Source organism: Alligator mississippiensis, chromosome 2, assembly GCF_030867095.1.
Source record: "Alligator mississippiensis isolate rAllMis1 chromosome 2, rAllMis1, whole genome shotgun sequence".
Classification (NCBI taxonomy): Eukaryota; Metazoa; Chordata; order Crocodylia; family Alligatoridae; genus Alligator; species Alligator mississippiensis.
The window spans coordinates 266,303,657-266,321,950 of NC_081825.1; the positions used below are offsets into that span (position 1 = coordinate 266,303,657).

The 18,294-nt window shown below is 43.9% G+C and overlaps 1 protein-coding gene across 4 annotated transcripts in view; it reads right to left on the reverse strand.

Moving 5' to 3' along the window:
- Positions 1-18,294, reverse strand: part of STON2 (stonin 2) — a 121,365-nt gene that overhangs the window by 80,005 nt on the left and 23,066 nt on the right. For all 4 annotated transcript variants that reach the window (XM_059723143.1, XM_059723142.1, XM_059723144.1 and 1 more), the window contains exons 3-4: positions 17,800-18,066; positions 5,336-5,533 (exon numbers count right to left, since the gene is read on the reverse strand). In XM_059723143.1, the coding sequence (XP_059579126.1) occupies positions 5,336-5,533; positions 17,800-18,066 (465 nt within the window). The remainder of the gene's footprint in view (positions 1-5,335; positions 5,534-17,799; positions 18,067-18,294) is intronic.

The window sequence follows — 18,294 nt, forward strand, 5'->3', positions numbered from 1 at the left end:
AGCACCTCATTTCCCAGAGATTTCCTGGTCCTTAATGTTTTCAGTGAGGGAGGGAAGATGACTGCAACTCTGAATCTCTTCCCCTTTGTCACTATTGTTGTATGTGATCTTCATCTTGGTCCAGAGTGGAAGATTATCGCAGATTAGGGAGGCCAGAAGCCTATATTTTATTCCCTGCATCTCACATAGATGCTCTGGGTGAATTTGAACCCTTCTGGTGCCTAGAAGAATGGGGATAACAGCACTTTCCTACCTCATAGGGTGGTTGTATATTTGATTCATTTAAGTTGCCATATATGTGTTAAGTGTGATTTTAGAGATAGCTTCCAGATGCATGGCTCTGATTTGGATCAGAACTTTCCCATCCCTTCTGGGATATCTTGACCCAGTTTTCTAGTCTGGGCATATCTCCAGCATCACTATCAAAATGCTTCAGTCTGTTTTGTTCTAAATAGTTCCTCTGAAGGCTGGAAGGACTTTGGAAAAATATCTTCAAGCATGGCATGTGCTTCCATGGCTACGAATATCTGAACTACAGGTAGCTGTTACAAGTAATGAATCTGAGGGACAGAAGATAATTGTCCCATCTCCCCTCCTATGTTGAGCTTGTCCGGTCAGAGTTCTGCATTAGCCCAATGAAATTTTCCCCAAATGTCAGCTGCCTTGCTCACCACGGTGTACTCCAAGGTCCTCCTCCTTGCACAGAGGCTGCATACCTCCTACATGTGATGTTTCAGTAGCTAAAAATGTGGTTGAAATGCAGCCACCTCTGGGGCAGAGAGTTGGGACCAAACAGCACATACCACATTTACCTTCCATCCCTATGATTAATCTTGGCTAGCTGCAGTGTGTGTAACAATGCCTGTAACCAAGCAAGTTTTGTTTGTTTTTGGCACTCAGTGCAAACATATCGCACAGCTGTACAAATAGTTCAGGAAGTGATATTAAAAAAAAAAAATACATGGAACGTCACTCCTACAGTGACTCTGTAAGGGTAAATTCATATTAAGTTGTGTGAGTGGGAGTACTGTAGCACAGGTATGGGATGGAGGAAAATGATGCATCCAAAATGCAGAGTTGACCCCAGAATCCTCATGACAAGATGCTCTTAAATAATTCAACACAGCTGATGTGTTTTGAATTTCCAACCCTAAAATGTTCAGAGAACCATGAGACAGGCCCTGAAATCACACAATTAACTAAAAAATCATTAGATTCTAAAAAATAATAAATGTAATAAATGTAAGCAATTTATCTGCCTTCTGGTTTTCAGATCATCACACAACATGTTCACAAACTTCTCAGCAAACATGTACAAACTCACTTTGAAAAAATGAAACTATGATTCCCAGATAATCACAAGACTCCAGGAGCTGGAGCATTAAGAAACATCAAACAATGAGAGAAGGAGCTGCAGGAATCAGCAGCAACTAACTACCCTTAAATCTAAAACAGCTCTTACTATGAAATGGGATGGATGTTTCTCTGGTTACAACTATCTTTTATCTCCTTTTCCATTTTACAGAGGTGAGAGCTGCAGTGTAAGACCTAAATGTCTAGGCTGAAAGATTTCTAAGCTTATTATCACAAGTCACACAAGAAGCTTGTAGGTGTTGATACTCACAGCATTTACAATGGTGTAGTCGTGGTGCAGACACACAACATAAAGTCATCTATCAGTGTAAGTCAGCCCATTCTAGAGGAAAGTTACTCCTTGGAAAGTCAGGTTTAAAACTGATGCAAGTTACACCAGCTTTAGTCAAAACTCATCTTGGGGTAGCCCTCTGCACAAGGTAAACAGGCTAGTACTAGCTACCTAGCCCCCTAGTGGCAAGATGCTGCAACGGCACCTATGACAAGAAGCTGTCACTAGCAAGCTGTTTGCCTGTACAGTCTGGGCAGCAGTGTAACCTTCATCACTGTACAAACCAAAGCAAGTTAAAACAGTGCAGAGATGTTATTTCTCTTTATTGTGTGGCAGCCCTTCCAAACATAGTGGCTTAAGCAGAAGATTGTCCTCTTCCTTTCTCTCACTCAATCCATGTGCAAATATAGAACATTTTGTTGATTAAACCAAGTATCAGGCTCATAAGCAATAAATACCTCCACTGTATTGGAAACAAAGTTACCTTTTGCTGCTTACTGTAAGAATTATAGCACTAATGGAAAGAGCTTCTGACATTTCTCTTTTGCTCGTTAATCCAGTCAAGTAGAGTATAGTGACAACATGTGGGGCAATGAACCATTTTACCAATAATAGTTCATAAATGATACTGTTTGACAGCCTCATCAGCATCTACACGTTTTATTGTGCATAACTACACCAATGTAGGATAGTACTTGTGTTGGGCAGTACTATCCTACAGTGGAGTTAATTAGTTTACTGCAGCCTAATAGCACTGCACGTGTAGATGGTGATGCTTTACTGTGAAGCCAGTTAGCTCCAGAGTAAAGCGTCTTGTGTAGACATGGCCACTGTGTGTCCCGTTACATCTGGGCAGCCTAGGATTCTTTTGCCTAAACTTAACACTCAGCTGTTGCAGGCTGAAAACAAGCCCTTGTCCTAACAAAGACCAAAACAACGTGCATGCTTCTGAGCAAAAGGAATAAGATTTGCTGCAGTCCTAAGGACTAAGCCTGGCTTCTTACTCAGAGCCCTTGAGCACTCTCTTATTTCAAAGCTAGCCTGCTTCATCTCTCAGGTCAACTCCTAGAAGACTTATCTTGTGCTATGAAATGCTGTCCTCTCCATGAAAAAGGTTTGAATGGGGTATACTCAAGTCATGTGACAGCGTTACTCTGCGAACCCTCAAGAGGAAGGAATAATAGATTCATAGATGTTAGGGTCAGAAGGGACCTCAGTAGATCATTGAGTCCAACCCCCTGCCCTGGGCAGGAAAGAGTGCTGGGGTCAGACGACCCCAGCTAGATGCTTGTCCAGTCTCTTCTTGAAGACCCCCAAGGTAGCAGAGAGCACCACCTCCCTTGGAAGCCCATTCCAGATTCTGGCAACCTTTACCTTGAAGTTCTTTCTAATGTCCAACCTAAATCTGCTCTCCATCACTTTGTGGCCATTGTTTCTAGTTACTCTAGGGGGTGCCCTAGTAAACAGAGCATCTCCTATTCCCTGCTGCCCTCCCCTGATGAATTTATGGGGAGCCACAAGATCATCTCTCAGCCTTCTCTTGTGAAGGCTAAAGAGATCTAGGTCCCTCAGTCTCTCCTCATAGGACTTGCTTGTAGGCCTCTGACTATACAAGTGGTCCTCTTCTGGACCCTCTCGAGGTTCTCCACATCCTTCTTAAAATACGGAGCCCAAAACTGGATGCAGTACTTCAACTGCAGCCTCACCGGTGCCGCATAGAGGGGAAGCATCACTTCCCCGGACCTATTCGTCATGCATCTGCTAACGCATGATAAAGTGTGATTAGCCTTGTTGATCACTTCGTCACACTGATGACTCATGTACATCTTGAGTCAACCATGACTCTAAGATCCCTTTCTGCTGCTGAGGTCATCCCCCAGTCTGTAAGTGTATTGGTGGGTCTTTTTGCCCAGGTGAAGCACTTTGCATTTATCTTTGTTGATCTGCATCCTTTTTGATTCTGCCCATTTTCCCAACCTGTCCAGATCCACCTGGATCCATTCCCTACCCTCTGGTGGGAACCCTTTGCCCTATAATTTGATATCATCTGCAAACTTGGAAAAGGTACTCTCTACACCCTCGTCCAAGTCACTGATGAAGACATTGAACAGCGCCGGTCCAAGGACCGAGCCTTGCAGGACTCCACTGCCCACCTCTTTCCAGGTCGATATCGACCCGTCCACCACCAGTGTCTGGGTGCGACCCCGAAGCCAATTTGCCTCCCACCTGACTGTGTAATCATGTACATCACAGACTGTCAGTTTATTTACAAGAACAGAATGAGATACCATATCAAAGACCTTCTTAAAGTCTAGGTAAATGACATCTACCTTGACTCCCGCGTATAAGCATTTTGTGACCTGACCGTAAAAAGAAACAAGGTTAGTCAGGCAGGATCTACCTTCAATGAACCTGTGCTGATTTCCTTTCAGCATTATTTCCCCTGCTAGGCTCCCACAAATGTGATCCTTAATGATTTTTTCCAGAGTTTTCCCAAGGATACAGATGAGATTAACTGGCCTGTAGTTTCCCAGTTCCTCCCTCCTCCCCTTCCTGAAAACAGGGACCACATTGGCCCTTTTCCAGTCCTCTGAGACCTGACTGGAGCACCATGAGTGCTCAAACACCCAGGCCAGCAGCTCTGCTATAATACTGGCCAATTTCTTCAGCACCCTTGGATGAAGTTCATCTGGGCCTGATGATTTGAACACATCCAGCCCCTCCAAGTGCCCCTTTACTAAGCCTGGGTTAACAGTTGGTGGGCTGGTGTCCCTCCTGTGGCTATCGGCAGTCCAAATGGGAGATTTGTCTTGGTCTGCATCTAGGAATACAGATGCAGAGAACTCAATGAAGAGCTCAGCTTTGTCCCCCACCACTGTCACCAATTGCCCTAGTTTGTCCTGTAGGGGTCCTATGCTATCCTGCGCCTTCCTTTTGCTCCCTATATACCTGAAGAAGGACTTTTTGTTGTCCTTATTTTGTCACCAGCCTAAATCCTAATCCTGCTTTGACCTTCCTAACTGATTCCCTGCAAGTGCAAGCCAGGGAGGTATACTCCTCCTTGGTAGCTACCCCATCTCCACAGCCTGTATCCCTCTTTCTTTGCCCTTAGGTTTTCCTGGACTTCCCTGTTCAGCCCCGAGGGCTTCTTGGCCCCTTTGCCCCCTTTTATGCACAATGGGATTGTCTCCTTCTGCACTCCCTTGAGGACTGACAATGTTCCTTTGAGGTACAAATCACCTCTAGCTTGGCATTGCTCAACTCTCCACAGGTCTCAGGGGTCTGCACCTCAGACCACATCAAACATAAGCATAACCACTATTCAGAAAGGAGGAGAGACACAAGAAATAAGCTTAAACTAAAAACTTGGAAGTTTGTGGGAAATCTCTTGAATTCCATCCTACCTACCCCCCCTTGTGCGTCTACACTGGAGTTTGGTTACCTGGGTGTGTGTAGCTCTGTCAAGTGGATGCTATCATGTGGGCTCAGCATATCCAGAAACCTGGCCTCAGGTACACTCTGCAGCATAGACATACCCTCTATAGTGGACCAAACCAAAATTCTAGGTCCAAACAGCAGTGGAATTTAATTAATCTGGACCCAAACTCAGTTCTTCAAAAATTCAATGCTGGTGGATTTGACTGGAACCCAAAAGAAAGAGAAACAAGTTTGAAGTGCTTTCTAACTTACCAGCTGAGTCTGCAGCAGAAGTCCTACCGCTGGTCTCCTCCTCTGTATTTATTGACTGCAGATCTGTGTAGGATGGTGCCATGCTTGGGCTGCTGGTATCCTCCGAGTTGGCTGTCCAGCTGCTCTCAGAAGCAAGAGGTCGTCTCTCAGAAGAATCTGAGGAGGGAGTTGTCCAGCTGGGTGCTTTCGATGGAGGAGCTAGGTGTGCGAAACAAAAAGAAAGATTAGTGCACTGTGAGAGACTCTTACAGTGACAGACTGGTGAGAAAGGGGATGAAATGAATGGCCTTTAAGGCTCTTTGGGCTACAGATGGCATGATAGACCACTGATCTATAAGAAGAGGGGGAAGGGCATGGTAATAGCAGGTTAACACCATTCATCCCCTTTGTCTCTAGAGATCAGGGGATTATGTCCTGGTTTGTTGCATAAACAAATGTGCCAGGCAGCCTAAACCTATTTCTTCTCATCATAAGATCCTCCTGGGACTGTGTATAATTCAACATGGCTGTCTGCTTCTGCTCAAGAGGCAAGCGGGCATTGGCACAATATAAAGCTCTGTTCACTGAGGCTGACATGGAATGGCTGGACTATGGGCAGATGCTCATGACTGGAACAGCAGGAGGTATACTGTCCTTTATATAGCTTTGGTGGGGAGCTTCGAGTAGGCTTGGCTTTAGCTTGAGTTACTAGTCCATGATTTTCATTTCACTCCCAGGTTTTTAAATTGGAGACTTGCCCAGCTTTAAAAATGGTAAAACTCCCTGAACATGTGAGAGTAACATAGGCAGCTGACTCCAGGACTAAGCATTATACTTTGGGATGAGGAACAGTTCAGCATTTTGCCACTTTAGAACTGAGATCCAACATGTTCATTATTGCAGACCACTAGCATGACCATAACAGGAGTAAGCAGGTCTGTCCTGAGATGGTTTTAAATCATTAAAATGCTTTGGCCACATGCAAGCTCTCTTTCCTCAACACGTCTCACATAATGCAACTTAAATAGATACCAAATCTGCTTTCATTCTGTCCCTTGAACTGTTGACACACGGGTTGAAAAGTTCTTCTGTTTTACTTTGGCTCATTGTTTGCTGTCATGCTGCCTAGTAATTCCTCACAGGAGCCACTTATCACAATAGTGATCTCTATGGCTACAACAAGAGTAACACTTGTATACCATCCTAAACAGGCATTTGATAAACATGTAGACATAATTAACTTAGGAAAAGCAGTAATTCTTCCTGCCCCATCAGCAGAAGGCCATAACTACTTAAAAAATGTATTAAATCAGAGTATTACTACTGACCCCCCTCATAAACACAGGCCTAATCTCCACAAAAGTAAGAGTCACCCCACTGTTATATAAAAAAATTAATTGCATGTCACTGTTATATAAAAAAATTAATTGCATGTACTGGATAGAATCGGAACTGTTCAACTGTGTGTCCTAAACCTTATCCTGCTAAAAGGTGAAGGAGGTTTTACTGTAGCTTGAAGAACTCAGGCCTGTGATTTTTGGAGCAGTAAAACTCAAGTTTTATTCCTGTTGCTATTGCCAAGTTCCAAATTCCTGTCAGACAGAATAGTGAATGTCCTACATCACTCTGGTATTATATTATTTAATCAAGCAATCCCGGGCCATGCTGCCCACTTGAATGCAGCAATCCAATTGGGTGAGCGCACCAGGGAAATGACAGTCTGAAAAAAGAAACAAAACTGGCTTGATGACACAAACCAGAAATGGGCCTGTATATCTAATATGGTTAGATGCAGCCTGCACAGTAGAGAAATTGCAGTCTAAACTGATTGCACCAGGTTTTGAGGCCAAAGTTTTACTGTGTTAATTTGCCAGATTTCAATGTCAAACATTAGCCCCAGCACAAACTTAATCTGGAATTAATTACATCTTCCTGAACTCATCTCCAGCAAAAATACATTGTGCATGTTTTGTCCACAATACTGTTAGAATTTAATTTAGAATTAAACTAAATCTGGTCTGTAGGGAATGGAGAAGCTCCAAATACATATAATCTTAAAATTGCATCTGCATATGAGAATGTTGGGAATAACTATACACAGTGCAAAGAGATTCATTACTGAGAAACATAACTCCTAACATTAATGCTTATTTCAGCATCACATGGGTATCTACATAGCACTGACTAAATTTCTAAAATCCTGTTCCATAATACACTGGGTTTGGTATAACATCTGTTCTGGGTTTTCCAGGACACGATTCTCTTCCTCTGCTGTTCCAAAGAACTGCTTGCGGTTAGGAAGGGGGTGCCCTCAGAACACTGCATGCATCTTCACGGAAAAAGATTAACACAGATGATGCATCACTACTTGCAACAGTACTGAGTACATTGTGCCAAATCTGCATATTTTTCATCAGCTCAGCAAGATTTTTTTTTATAGCATCATTTTCTAATTCCCTAATTAGGATCACCTGTTTCTTCCAATTTAATTTTATTCTTGATCCAGCTACTGCTTTTTAAGTCATTACTGTAACGTTCCAATTATACATTGAACACAAATTTTCAGGCGCGGACTGGAACAGTAGGAAGTTCAATGTTAAGAAAAACAGTGTCTTCCCTGAAGGTGGTAATATTCTACACACACAGTCTTATAGCTCAGTTGTTGGGGGCCTAATTATAGGCCAATACTGAATATTACGTCAAGTGCAATTTTTTATGGTTCTTTTTAGGGGAATATAGGTCAACTTATAAACATATCAATTCAGTACACTCACGACTGAAGGAAAAAGAAATGCCAACAGACGCACGGTGACTATAAACCCTGACTTCTAACTTAATTGAGAAATCTATGGCATCCCAATTTCTACACTAGGAAATTTGGGGCATTATCCGTGAAGTCTGGGGCCCTAGCCCATAATGCAGGTTCAACTCACATTATATTGGCTTGTACATTGGATGAGAATGGCAAATAAATGATAAGGGGGATTTATCCATACACCTGTAATCTCCAGAATATTATTGATTGTTAGTGTGCAGAAAATATATTTCCTATTAAAGAGAATACACCTTGAGGCAAGGAGGAATAGACTGTCCAGGCTACACTTCTACTTTGCCTCACCAGCAGGGATCCTAGTTTTCTGTGGGGGAAAAAAAAAGCGGAAAATCTCCATTTAAAAAACACAAGAATCTGTTTTTCTGCAACCTACTAAGAGCATGGTCATGTCCCGCAGTGAATGGCGCCACTTCTGCTCTTAATTTTGCTGCAGTTTTTGCCTCTTGGCCAATGAGCAACACGCACAGATCCTCCTCCCGTGCTGAGTGGCTTAAAGGCAAAAATAAGAGAAAGCAAAATTGGTGTTGCTCACTGTGGGATGCTGCTGGGCTTTTGGTAGGTCCTGAAAAAAACGTGGGTTCCTTGTTTTTCCATGGCTCCTTTCTGATCAGACTGCCTCCATATTTCTTGTGGGCATCTGCATTGTTATCTTTTCATGGGTGGATTCCAGTCTACTTTTGTATATATACGTATGACAGCGTATTGGATAGAGCTCTGTCACTGAGGACTTGAAAAATCAGGAAATCTAATCTCCCCATTGCACATGACTGATTTGACAACTGTGTTTAAGTGATGTAGCAATAAACTACTGTGGTACTTAGTCTGCTTGGCTAATAGCTAGAGATGAAACTTTTCACATCAATAGCTGGTCAGAAAAGAAAGGTGACAGGTGTATGTCTGTCAATGCTCTCTCTTCTTTGCTCTTTTGTTTAATTTGGCAGGAAGTACCTGGGAAGCCAGACTTAAAACTTCATTTTAAATGATTTTGACAGGAACAGAATGTTTTACTCAGTCGTACCTGACAGGATTTTAGGACTTGAGCTTCATAAGGGCAGGAGAGAAGCTCTGCTAAAGATGATGTGTACTTTGACCTTAGAAGATGCACATACTTTTACTCAAATACAATAGGATAAACTAAGAGTAGAACCCGCCCCCCCCCCCCCCCCAAGAGCAAGATACTGGACTTAGAAATATGAAAAAAAATCCCGTAAGCAGAAAGAAACAGTATTTCATAATTCAAATACTGTCACATTTGCCAAATCAGGATTCTACATCCAACATGAAAGTGGATGAGGCCACACACCCCTTAGGCCACACTATCAGGGGTCACATGCCCTGTGGGCTGCACCAGAGGGGGTCATGGGCCCCAAGTGTGTATGCTGCATGTGCACCACCACCTGCTGCACTGTGCACCCCTCACACTGCTGTTGCATATGCCCATGCATGCACCTCCCACTTTACTGGAATGACTCCATGTGGATGCTCCTTTCCACTGCTATGCTGCATGCCACAGCCTCATCCTGAGCTCTCTATGCTATATTGCACCACTCTCTGCAGCAGGCACAGAACATGAAAGCTGGGTGCAACCCCCCCTCCACTCCAGAGGTGATGAAGGGAGTGGTGGCTCGGTGGCCTAGAGGCCACAATTTAACCCCTCATGGGCTGTGTGCAGGCCATGGGCTGCCTGTTGGACAGCCATATTCTATAGGATTAGGATTTGTCTACAAAGGAAGATGGAGCAGAATGCCTCACCGCATGAACAAAGCAATTCTATTCCTTAACACTCTATTTGGAAAGCACATTATTATTTTATTATTCTGGATAAAGAGATGTTTAGTTTGGAAGAAAGTGCCCACATGGACTCCTATGCTACAACAGTCCTGGTGGAAAAGCTAATTTCTTAATAGCTGGTGTGGTCCATTTCCCTGGATCTGAAAGAGAAATGCTTCAGTCTTATTTCTCAGCCATAAAACTCAGAATCCACCAAGCAAGCTTCTAGCTAATGATACAAAGTGGATTATATCGCTTAAACATTAAGTCCTCCAACATCTTGCAGTTTCACATCAATGCAAATAAAGTGATTTGTAACTGTTCACTTCAAAAGAAACTTCAGCTTCTCCACGGAAAAATCTTGCTGCTTTCCAGCTTCTTGCAACTGCTCATTAAAAAAAATCCAAAATGAAGGAAGCTTTCCTTGGAACCAGATCCTTAATGACATCAGATCGTTCAGTTGAGGGAGTGCCTAGCAATTGCTCCCACTGCAAGACTAATACCAGAAGCATCCTTACAATGCATATCTTATGTCAGGGCTGTTCAGCTTTTAAGAGGCCAAGGGCTGAATGCCCTGCAGGCTGCACCAGTAGAAGGTATGCAGCCCCCTCCACCTGGGTCACACACTGCACAGATGCCCTTTACCACTGCCCCATGCACCAAGGCCTCCACTTCACCTCACCACTGCCATGGGGCAGCAAAAACTGGAGGAGGGAGGGAAAACCCAGAGAACCTGGCTGCTATTGCAGCCCAGGGGGTGATGGGGTATGGTGGCTGGGTACAAGCCTGGGGTCACAACTTAACCCATCATGAGCTACCCATGGCCCACAGGCGGACAGCCGCACCCTATGTCAGGCATTGGATACGGATAATCAATTCATTATTTCTGCAATCAGAGACTTAAATCTCTCCAGCCCTCCATTTGCACATACCTTCTTGCTTTCCCCAAGGCATTTTTCCTAGTAAACTGTATTGTAGTTTTACAGATGCACAGCCTAAAGGATCCATTCTCTACAGAGGGTTATTGAGGCTGGCTCTACCACCCCCATAATGAATTCTAGTAACTCAGACTTGGCAACAGCTTCCTTTTCCTCTAGTAGCAGCTGGTACCTTTTCTTTTCCTTGATTTTAATGTATCTTTGAATCTTATTTTGTTTTAAGCTCTATTTTCTTCTTAGCTCACATCTTACTATGGCTTACAGGTAGCACAGCATGAAAAAATTACAGTGAAATTTGCTTTCCTGTGGACCAGACAGCCAGGAGTATGGTGTAAGTCCAAGTGTCTTGAGCCATTTAGAACTAAACAAAGCTCCAAGGAGAAGCATGGGCCAGATGATGTCATCAGTCTTTTCTAGTTCTAATTTCTATGTTTTGTTGAATGCTTTGTTGAATTCAAGAGCAAAGCTCTCACCAAGGGGACATCTGAGAGGGAATTTGCTAACTGGGGGCCTCCTATGTGACAAATAAAAATATTAAGCAACATGCCATTTATGATTATTTACATGTCACAACACAATTCTGTCATAGAAGTATTTGGGTGGTTCAGTTGTCATGACTTTTTATGGTCTCACTCCCAACTTTAGGGGTTTTGGTCAGTCACAGAGTAATTATGAGGAAAAATCAAATTCCTTCTCTTTCCAGCAAAAGGAAGAATATGGGAAGAGGAAATCAACAGAACGTGCTACTTTTTAAAACAGGACTGTGTCTTTGCAAAGGAAGTTCGAATAAAATAGGCTAACTTCTCAGGAAATAATCTATATGACCTGGTGGCAGATGGTCATCCACCAACAGATTTGGAAAACAGAAGCATTTTGACTGCTAGAAATCATGAGCTTTTGCCTGGTGTGTGGCATGACACAATCAACGCAGCAGGAAGATGGTTTCTTGACAGTGCCCCAAATCAATACAACCTTTATTATGAGGCTCACAATGCATGTTGTTCCTTTTCCTGCTTATATTTCAATTGTTAGGCTTGTCTTCAAGCTTCTATCTTAACTAGATCATGGGCCTTGTTTCCTCTTGCTCATTTCCAGGTATCCTGGTTTCCTCTGTTTAAAAATCACAAATACTCTTATAAGAAAACAAGTTCACTGATTAAAAAAACCTAAAATCCACAATTAAAATGGAATGTCATTATAGGTATCAATTGAACACAATGTTTTATCGATATTACAATTGTAAAGCAATTGGGAAGCTTACCAGTGCCTAAATCACTATAGTAACATAAATCTAAGTACCTATAACTTTTGGTATTTGATTTTGGGTTTTATTTATCTGCCTGACCATCCTCCTCCCGCTCCCCGCAGCCCCTTGCAGGCTGGAACTCTGCCAGCCTGCAGAGAGCTCTTTGCAGAAGTGGGAAATCCAAATGTTTCTCTGTTAAAATGAAAAATAGGTGTTCTTCTCAGTTAAAAGGGAAAAATCCACATTTTCCTTCATTTTTCCTTGGGAAATGGAAAACCCAGATCCCTGCTGATTTCCCACAAGTCTCTCTTGCTCAACAATAATGTGCATTTCAATGACCATTTTTTTTCTCTTGCTCCACTCCCTGTACATATCCTCACCCTTGAGCATGTGCATATGATGCCCGCCCCTTCCCCAGTGTGCCAAGTCCCTATCATTACTTCTTTTGAATCTGACAAGCCTACTGGTTCCTAGGATGAGTCTAATGTGTTTTTTTGTTAGTCTTAGAATAGAAGCATCTGTAGAGAGGGACTCTACTGCTGGGTGGACAGTATGGGGCCAAACAAACAAAAATACTGTAGCACTGAAAAAGCCAGAACAATATTGCTTTTCCTTTTTCTCATGGCCTATCCTGCCCTTTCTCATAAGGAGCCTTTAAAATGCAATTTTGTAAGCAGTTTTCAAAACATGTTTTCAGCCAGCTTGTTATGCTGGGTAATCATCCAGTGAGCTCTGCAACCACTCCATTCTGGAGACAGAGATGGACTATTTCATAACAGTTTAAGAGTGCTTAGAGAAGCATGATCAGGGTGCTGAGCCTGCAGGACACTGCTCCCTATGGTAGCTACACAGGAAATAAGAGTTCAAGCAGCTCTTTCCTTCGGACACCACTCTCGCTACTGACAGCCTGTGTTTAAGCCAGGGAATTTTCTTATGCTCTCCCAGGCTGTAGCCAATCACTGTCTTTCCTAATCTGGAAAGTTAGCAGCAGGAAATTAATAAAACCAACACCACAACATCTCTTGCAAGCACCCCCTCCCTTTCCAAGCCAAAGGCTTGTTTATACCTCTGCAGCAGCAGGCCCCAGCAAGGGTAGGCCAGAGCATACCCTGCCCATGCTCTGCATACACATACTGAAGTTTCATAGATTTCATAGACATTAGGGCTGGAAGGGACCTCGGAAGATCATCGAGTCCAGCCCCCCGCCCAAAGGGCAGGACGTCAGCTGGGGTCATAGGATCCCAGCAAGATAAGCATCCAGTTTCATCTTGAAGGTGTTCAATGAAGGCGCTTGAACAACCTCCGGTGGCAGGCTGTTCCAGACCTTGGGGGCTCGGACAGTAAAGAAATTCTTCCTTATGTCCAGCCTGAAACGATCTTGTAGTAGTTTGTGACCATTCGTCCTCGTCATCCCTTGGGGCGCTCTGGTGAACAAATGTTCCCCCAGATACTGGTGGTCACCTCTGATAAACTTGTAGGTGGCCATCAGATCACCCCTGAGCCTGCGCTTTTCCAGGCTAAAGAGCCCCAGGGCTCTCAGCCTGTCATCGTAGGGTCTGCTTCCCTGACCCCTGATCATGCGCGTGGCTCTTCTCTGGACTCTCTCAAGCTTCTCCACATCCTTTTTGAATTGTGGAGCCCAAAACTGGACGCAGTACTCCAGCTGCGGCCTCACTAAGGCCGAGTACAGGGGGAGAATGACGTCCCGGGATTTGCTTGAGAAGCATCTATGGATGCAAGCCAGCGTTTTGGTCGCTTTACTAGCCGCAGCATCGCATTGCAGGCTCATGTTCATCTTGTGGTCAATGATGACTCCCAAGTCTCTTTCTTCCATAGTGCTAACCAACATAGCACTGCCGAGCCTATAAGGATGCTGCGGGTTTTTTTTCCCCAAGGTGGAGAACCTTGCATTTATCGGCGTTGAACACCATCAGATTCTCATCCGCCCACTTGCTGAGCCTGTCCAGGTCAGCCTGGAACACCCGCCTGTCTTCTGGCGTGGATGCTTTGCCCCAAAGTTTGGTGTCATCGGCGAACTTGGCCAGTCCGCTTCTGACTCCAGTGTCCACATCGTTAATGAAGATGTTGAACAGTATGGGTCCAAGGACAGAGCCCTGGGGGACCCCACTGGTTTACCAGTGTGGCTGCTCCAGCTTGTCTCCCAAATCTGCTCTGAGATCCTCTGAAGGTTGAGGGCTCAAGGGTGGGTGATGGGGATGAGCCTAGAGCAGCCCTGCTGGCTCTCTTTCAGGTCTGGAGTGTGCCTGTGGATTCAGCTTTGGGTGGGGAAGGAGGAGAGCTTAGCAGTCTTCTCCAGGTATAGGCTATGGTACAGACGAGCCTTGAAAATCTCTGCAATGCTAAAATTCTGCTGCACACTGGGCCCCTTAATTGCTACACCAAGTAAGTTACTGGAGGATGGTTGTCATGGAAAGTCTGTTGCATACAGCTACTTTTTGCGGGGAAAGACCTACAAATACAGACACACAAAATGTAACCCACACATGAATTAGTCCTTCTCTCAGCTTCTGACTGTAGAGATTCCTTCAGATGAGAAAGCTCTGCATGAAGAAACATCCTCCACTGTCCTCCATCCCATTCCAAGAGTGCAGCATAAAAAACTGGAAACTGCAGTGATCCAGGTGTCTATCAGGTGGAGCACAGAAAGGGAGAGAGGTCCTGGCCCAGAAATAAGTGTTTTAAAGATCAGAACGAACTCATTGAGGCAGACAAGGAAGAGGAGCACTAATATGATGTACTCTCTTCAGTTTCTGCCCTAGAAGGCAGACTACTGGCTGATGGACCAACTGCAGTTTCTGAATGGCTTTCAGAGTCAGAGCATGTAAGGGTGCATTGCAACAATTGAGACTAGAGATTGAAAAGACACTGATGACTTATACATCCTTATATTGGAGGAGAGGGTGTAGTCTCATGCCCAGCCAAAGGTTAAAGGAAGCTTTGTCCAGTGGCTTTTGCTAGGCATTCAGGAGCCAGGATTAACAGAAGAGGACTGAAGTTGTACCCTGAAGAGATTGTTGGATGCTTAGTGCCCTGAGGACATGGGGAGCCATAGATTCTGTCAACTGCTCAAAACATTTGTAAGGTTTTTGGTTGCCAATCTATATTCTCTGACACTTTTTGAAGTCTTGAAGTAAGTGAAGGAGGTAGGAAAGGCCTAAAAGACTGGGGCTCCCACAACATTTCAAAGCCCTTTTCTCTCTTTCCATGCTTTTCAGTGGCAACCAAAAGTACTCTTCCTCTCCAGCTCTCAGGGTGCTTAAGCAGCAGCACGTTTTCCTTTCTGTACTAGCCACTGCTTCTTGGAAACAGCTCCTGTTAATGCGTGATGGCCCTTAAAGGATAGCTAGGGTCACCTACAGCCAGTTTCCAGCTGCAATGCCTTCTGGAAAAAAAAAAAAAAAAAAGGAATAGGGCTATAACATCATCTTTTTCCACTGGAAGGGAGAGACCAGGATATGTCCACATGCTTCTCTGGGCCAAAAGAACCTGGGTAGAGTGTCCAGGGAGAGGTAGAAGACTGGAAAAAGGCAGAAGAAAGGTCAGTGACACTGTGGTAGGAAGTAAGTCTGAGGGGATGCTGGACAAAGCCCAAAAATGGACAGAGCTGAAAGTCAATGGAGCCGAACACTGATTTACAGCAGCCGAGTGTTGAGTTCAAAGTCTCTAGTGCAGGCTTAAAAAGAAATCAATAAGAACTTACAATATAAAGAACATACTTTTATCGTCTCGAAGTCTTGGTTGGCTTCTGCTCCTTTTGTGACTTCCAAGACACTATGTGCAGAACTAGGAAGGCAGCAGTAAATACAGAAGGAAATTACTAGGCTAGTTATTGGTAGAGCCCCGAGCCATATCATTTGCTTTCTTTTTCTATCCTGTTAGCCTCCAAACACCACCAAACTTTCCTTCACACCCAGGACCTTGAGATGGTTATTGATCCAGGACCTCAACACTACTACAGGTGGGAAAGCCCTCATTAGAACCAGTTATGCAGGCCCATAACAACTATACCAGCAGCTCCCTCTTCTCTAGCAGAACCAAAGTTGATACAGTCAGGCCTTTCACGTTACATTTATTCAGTGCTTCACAAATGACTGCTTGGTGCAGGAGAAGGGCAAAGCAAAGCAGAAACAGGAAGTGCAATGAAACAAGAACTCAAGGAGGCACAAAGAAACATTAGAGAATCGAGGGCACAAGCCAACTCTACCCCTTCTGGGATGCAAGATCTGTCCCCATTACTCAGGTCTGTCTAAGCACTCCTGTAGGGAAGACTGATCATATTCAGCTCTGTCTATGCACATGGCGATTGTAGTAGCAAGGTTCTAACACAGACAATTCCTTTTATTCACCTCTGGACTGGCATCTTGCAACAGGTGCATCATCGAAATCATCTCCTTAAGCCCACAGGATGCAGTGAGATCAGGCTGGGATATGGGGAGGAATGATGGATGCTAAGAAGCTAGAGTTGGGTCCCAGAGTGCTATGAAGACTGAGCCACTAGGGGAAAGGGTCACTAGATGATGGACAGGCCAAATTTCCTGCTTGTGATTCAGGGTCATATGATGTGAAGAACAAGCTGCTTGATGTTAATAGGGTTTTGTAGTTGTAACTTGCTCTAATTCTCTAGACAGCCCAGTCCTCTGTTCTTACAACCATGACTCAGAGTATGCCAGAGAACTCTGCAGACTTTATTCTATTCTCCTAACTTCCACACCAACACACTCCAGTTCTGAATCCATCCCACTACCTTCTAAAATTGAATCCTTCTCCCTCTCCATCCCCAAGCTGGATTGGCAGAGTAGTTTGAGGCAAGTGGCAGGAGAAATTGTCATGTGTTGACCTGGATCTTGGAGAAGTGCTGGAAGGTAAAGGATCTAGATTTGTTAGAACCAGTGCTAAGGCATGTGACCTTTAACAGCCATCTCTTCATTAGGATTCCTGGCAGCTGGTAGTTTCATATTAGAGGTATAGAAATAAATAAAGCTGCAGAACGCTGCTCTTTCAACCTAAGACTGCCCAGCAAAGGGAGAGTTGGCAAAAACATGTGGGAATTAGGATGAGGCATCAGAAAATGCTAGAAAAAACAGCAGCTTCATCATGAAGTCTCTCACTTTCAGGTCATCCTGGAACAAGTGTGGGCCAGAATTATTATGCAACTGTTTAGTTACCTACTAGACATGAAGTGAAGTGAAATTGTAAACCCTCAACCCATTTCCCAGTGGACATGAATCCTCCCTCTTCCCTAAAGATACCTAAAACATATTATTCCTCCCTAAATTATTTCCTAAAACAAATTATTCCTCCCAACACCTTTCCAGTAAGCTAAATTGACCATGGAAACTAGTTTACCCATTCCAAAATGAAGGAAAAACACCAGGTCTCCATTGCTGTTAAACCTACAGGTTCATTAAACCCAGAACCATGTGTCCTAAGTGGCCAATTCCTATTAAAAATACATCAAACAGAAAGTAGCTTTTACAAAGGAAAGGGAGATAGATAAGTTGTAAACCCCATTTGAAACTTTCTGTATAAACTGTTCAAATGAAGCTGTGATAAGCACAGTTTCAGCAGGAGTGGTTTGAAGGATCAGAAGAGTAAGAAAAATGTCTTAGAAGAATTTATGCAGAGCACAGGTGCCGCCTGATGTGTTACTGTAATGTATTTTTTATGCAGCTCTCACCCATGTGTGTGTGAACTGGTAAAGTGTTGGTCCATGGTGCATCATCAAACTGAACCCAGGAACTGATAGATGAAGGCAGCTCCGATTTGGGAGATTCGTGGTTCTCAAGTAGAGATGCTGATACAGAGTCCTCCACCTGGGGTTTCTCCAATACATCACTCAGCTCACTCTGCAGGAGGTCCTGAAATTCTCCATCCACATTACGGTTATCTTCTGAGGAGGTGTCTGAGGAAGAAAAACGTCTTTCCAGAGGCTCTTCATTGCTACCTAAAGTAGGGACACAACATATAAATGTCTCCACGCCAAATTTAACACCACATTCTCAAATCTTTTAGAGGATGGGATATAAAACTGAGAAGTGGGGAAATGACTAAGGCAGACAGGGTGACTCCTGGAGAGGATATGAAAGGAGAGAGTAGCACCCTTACAGACCAAAGAAGTGCAAAACTGTAAGGATAACATTACCCTATTCTAAACCAGGCAGATACTTCACCT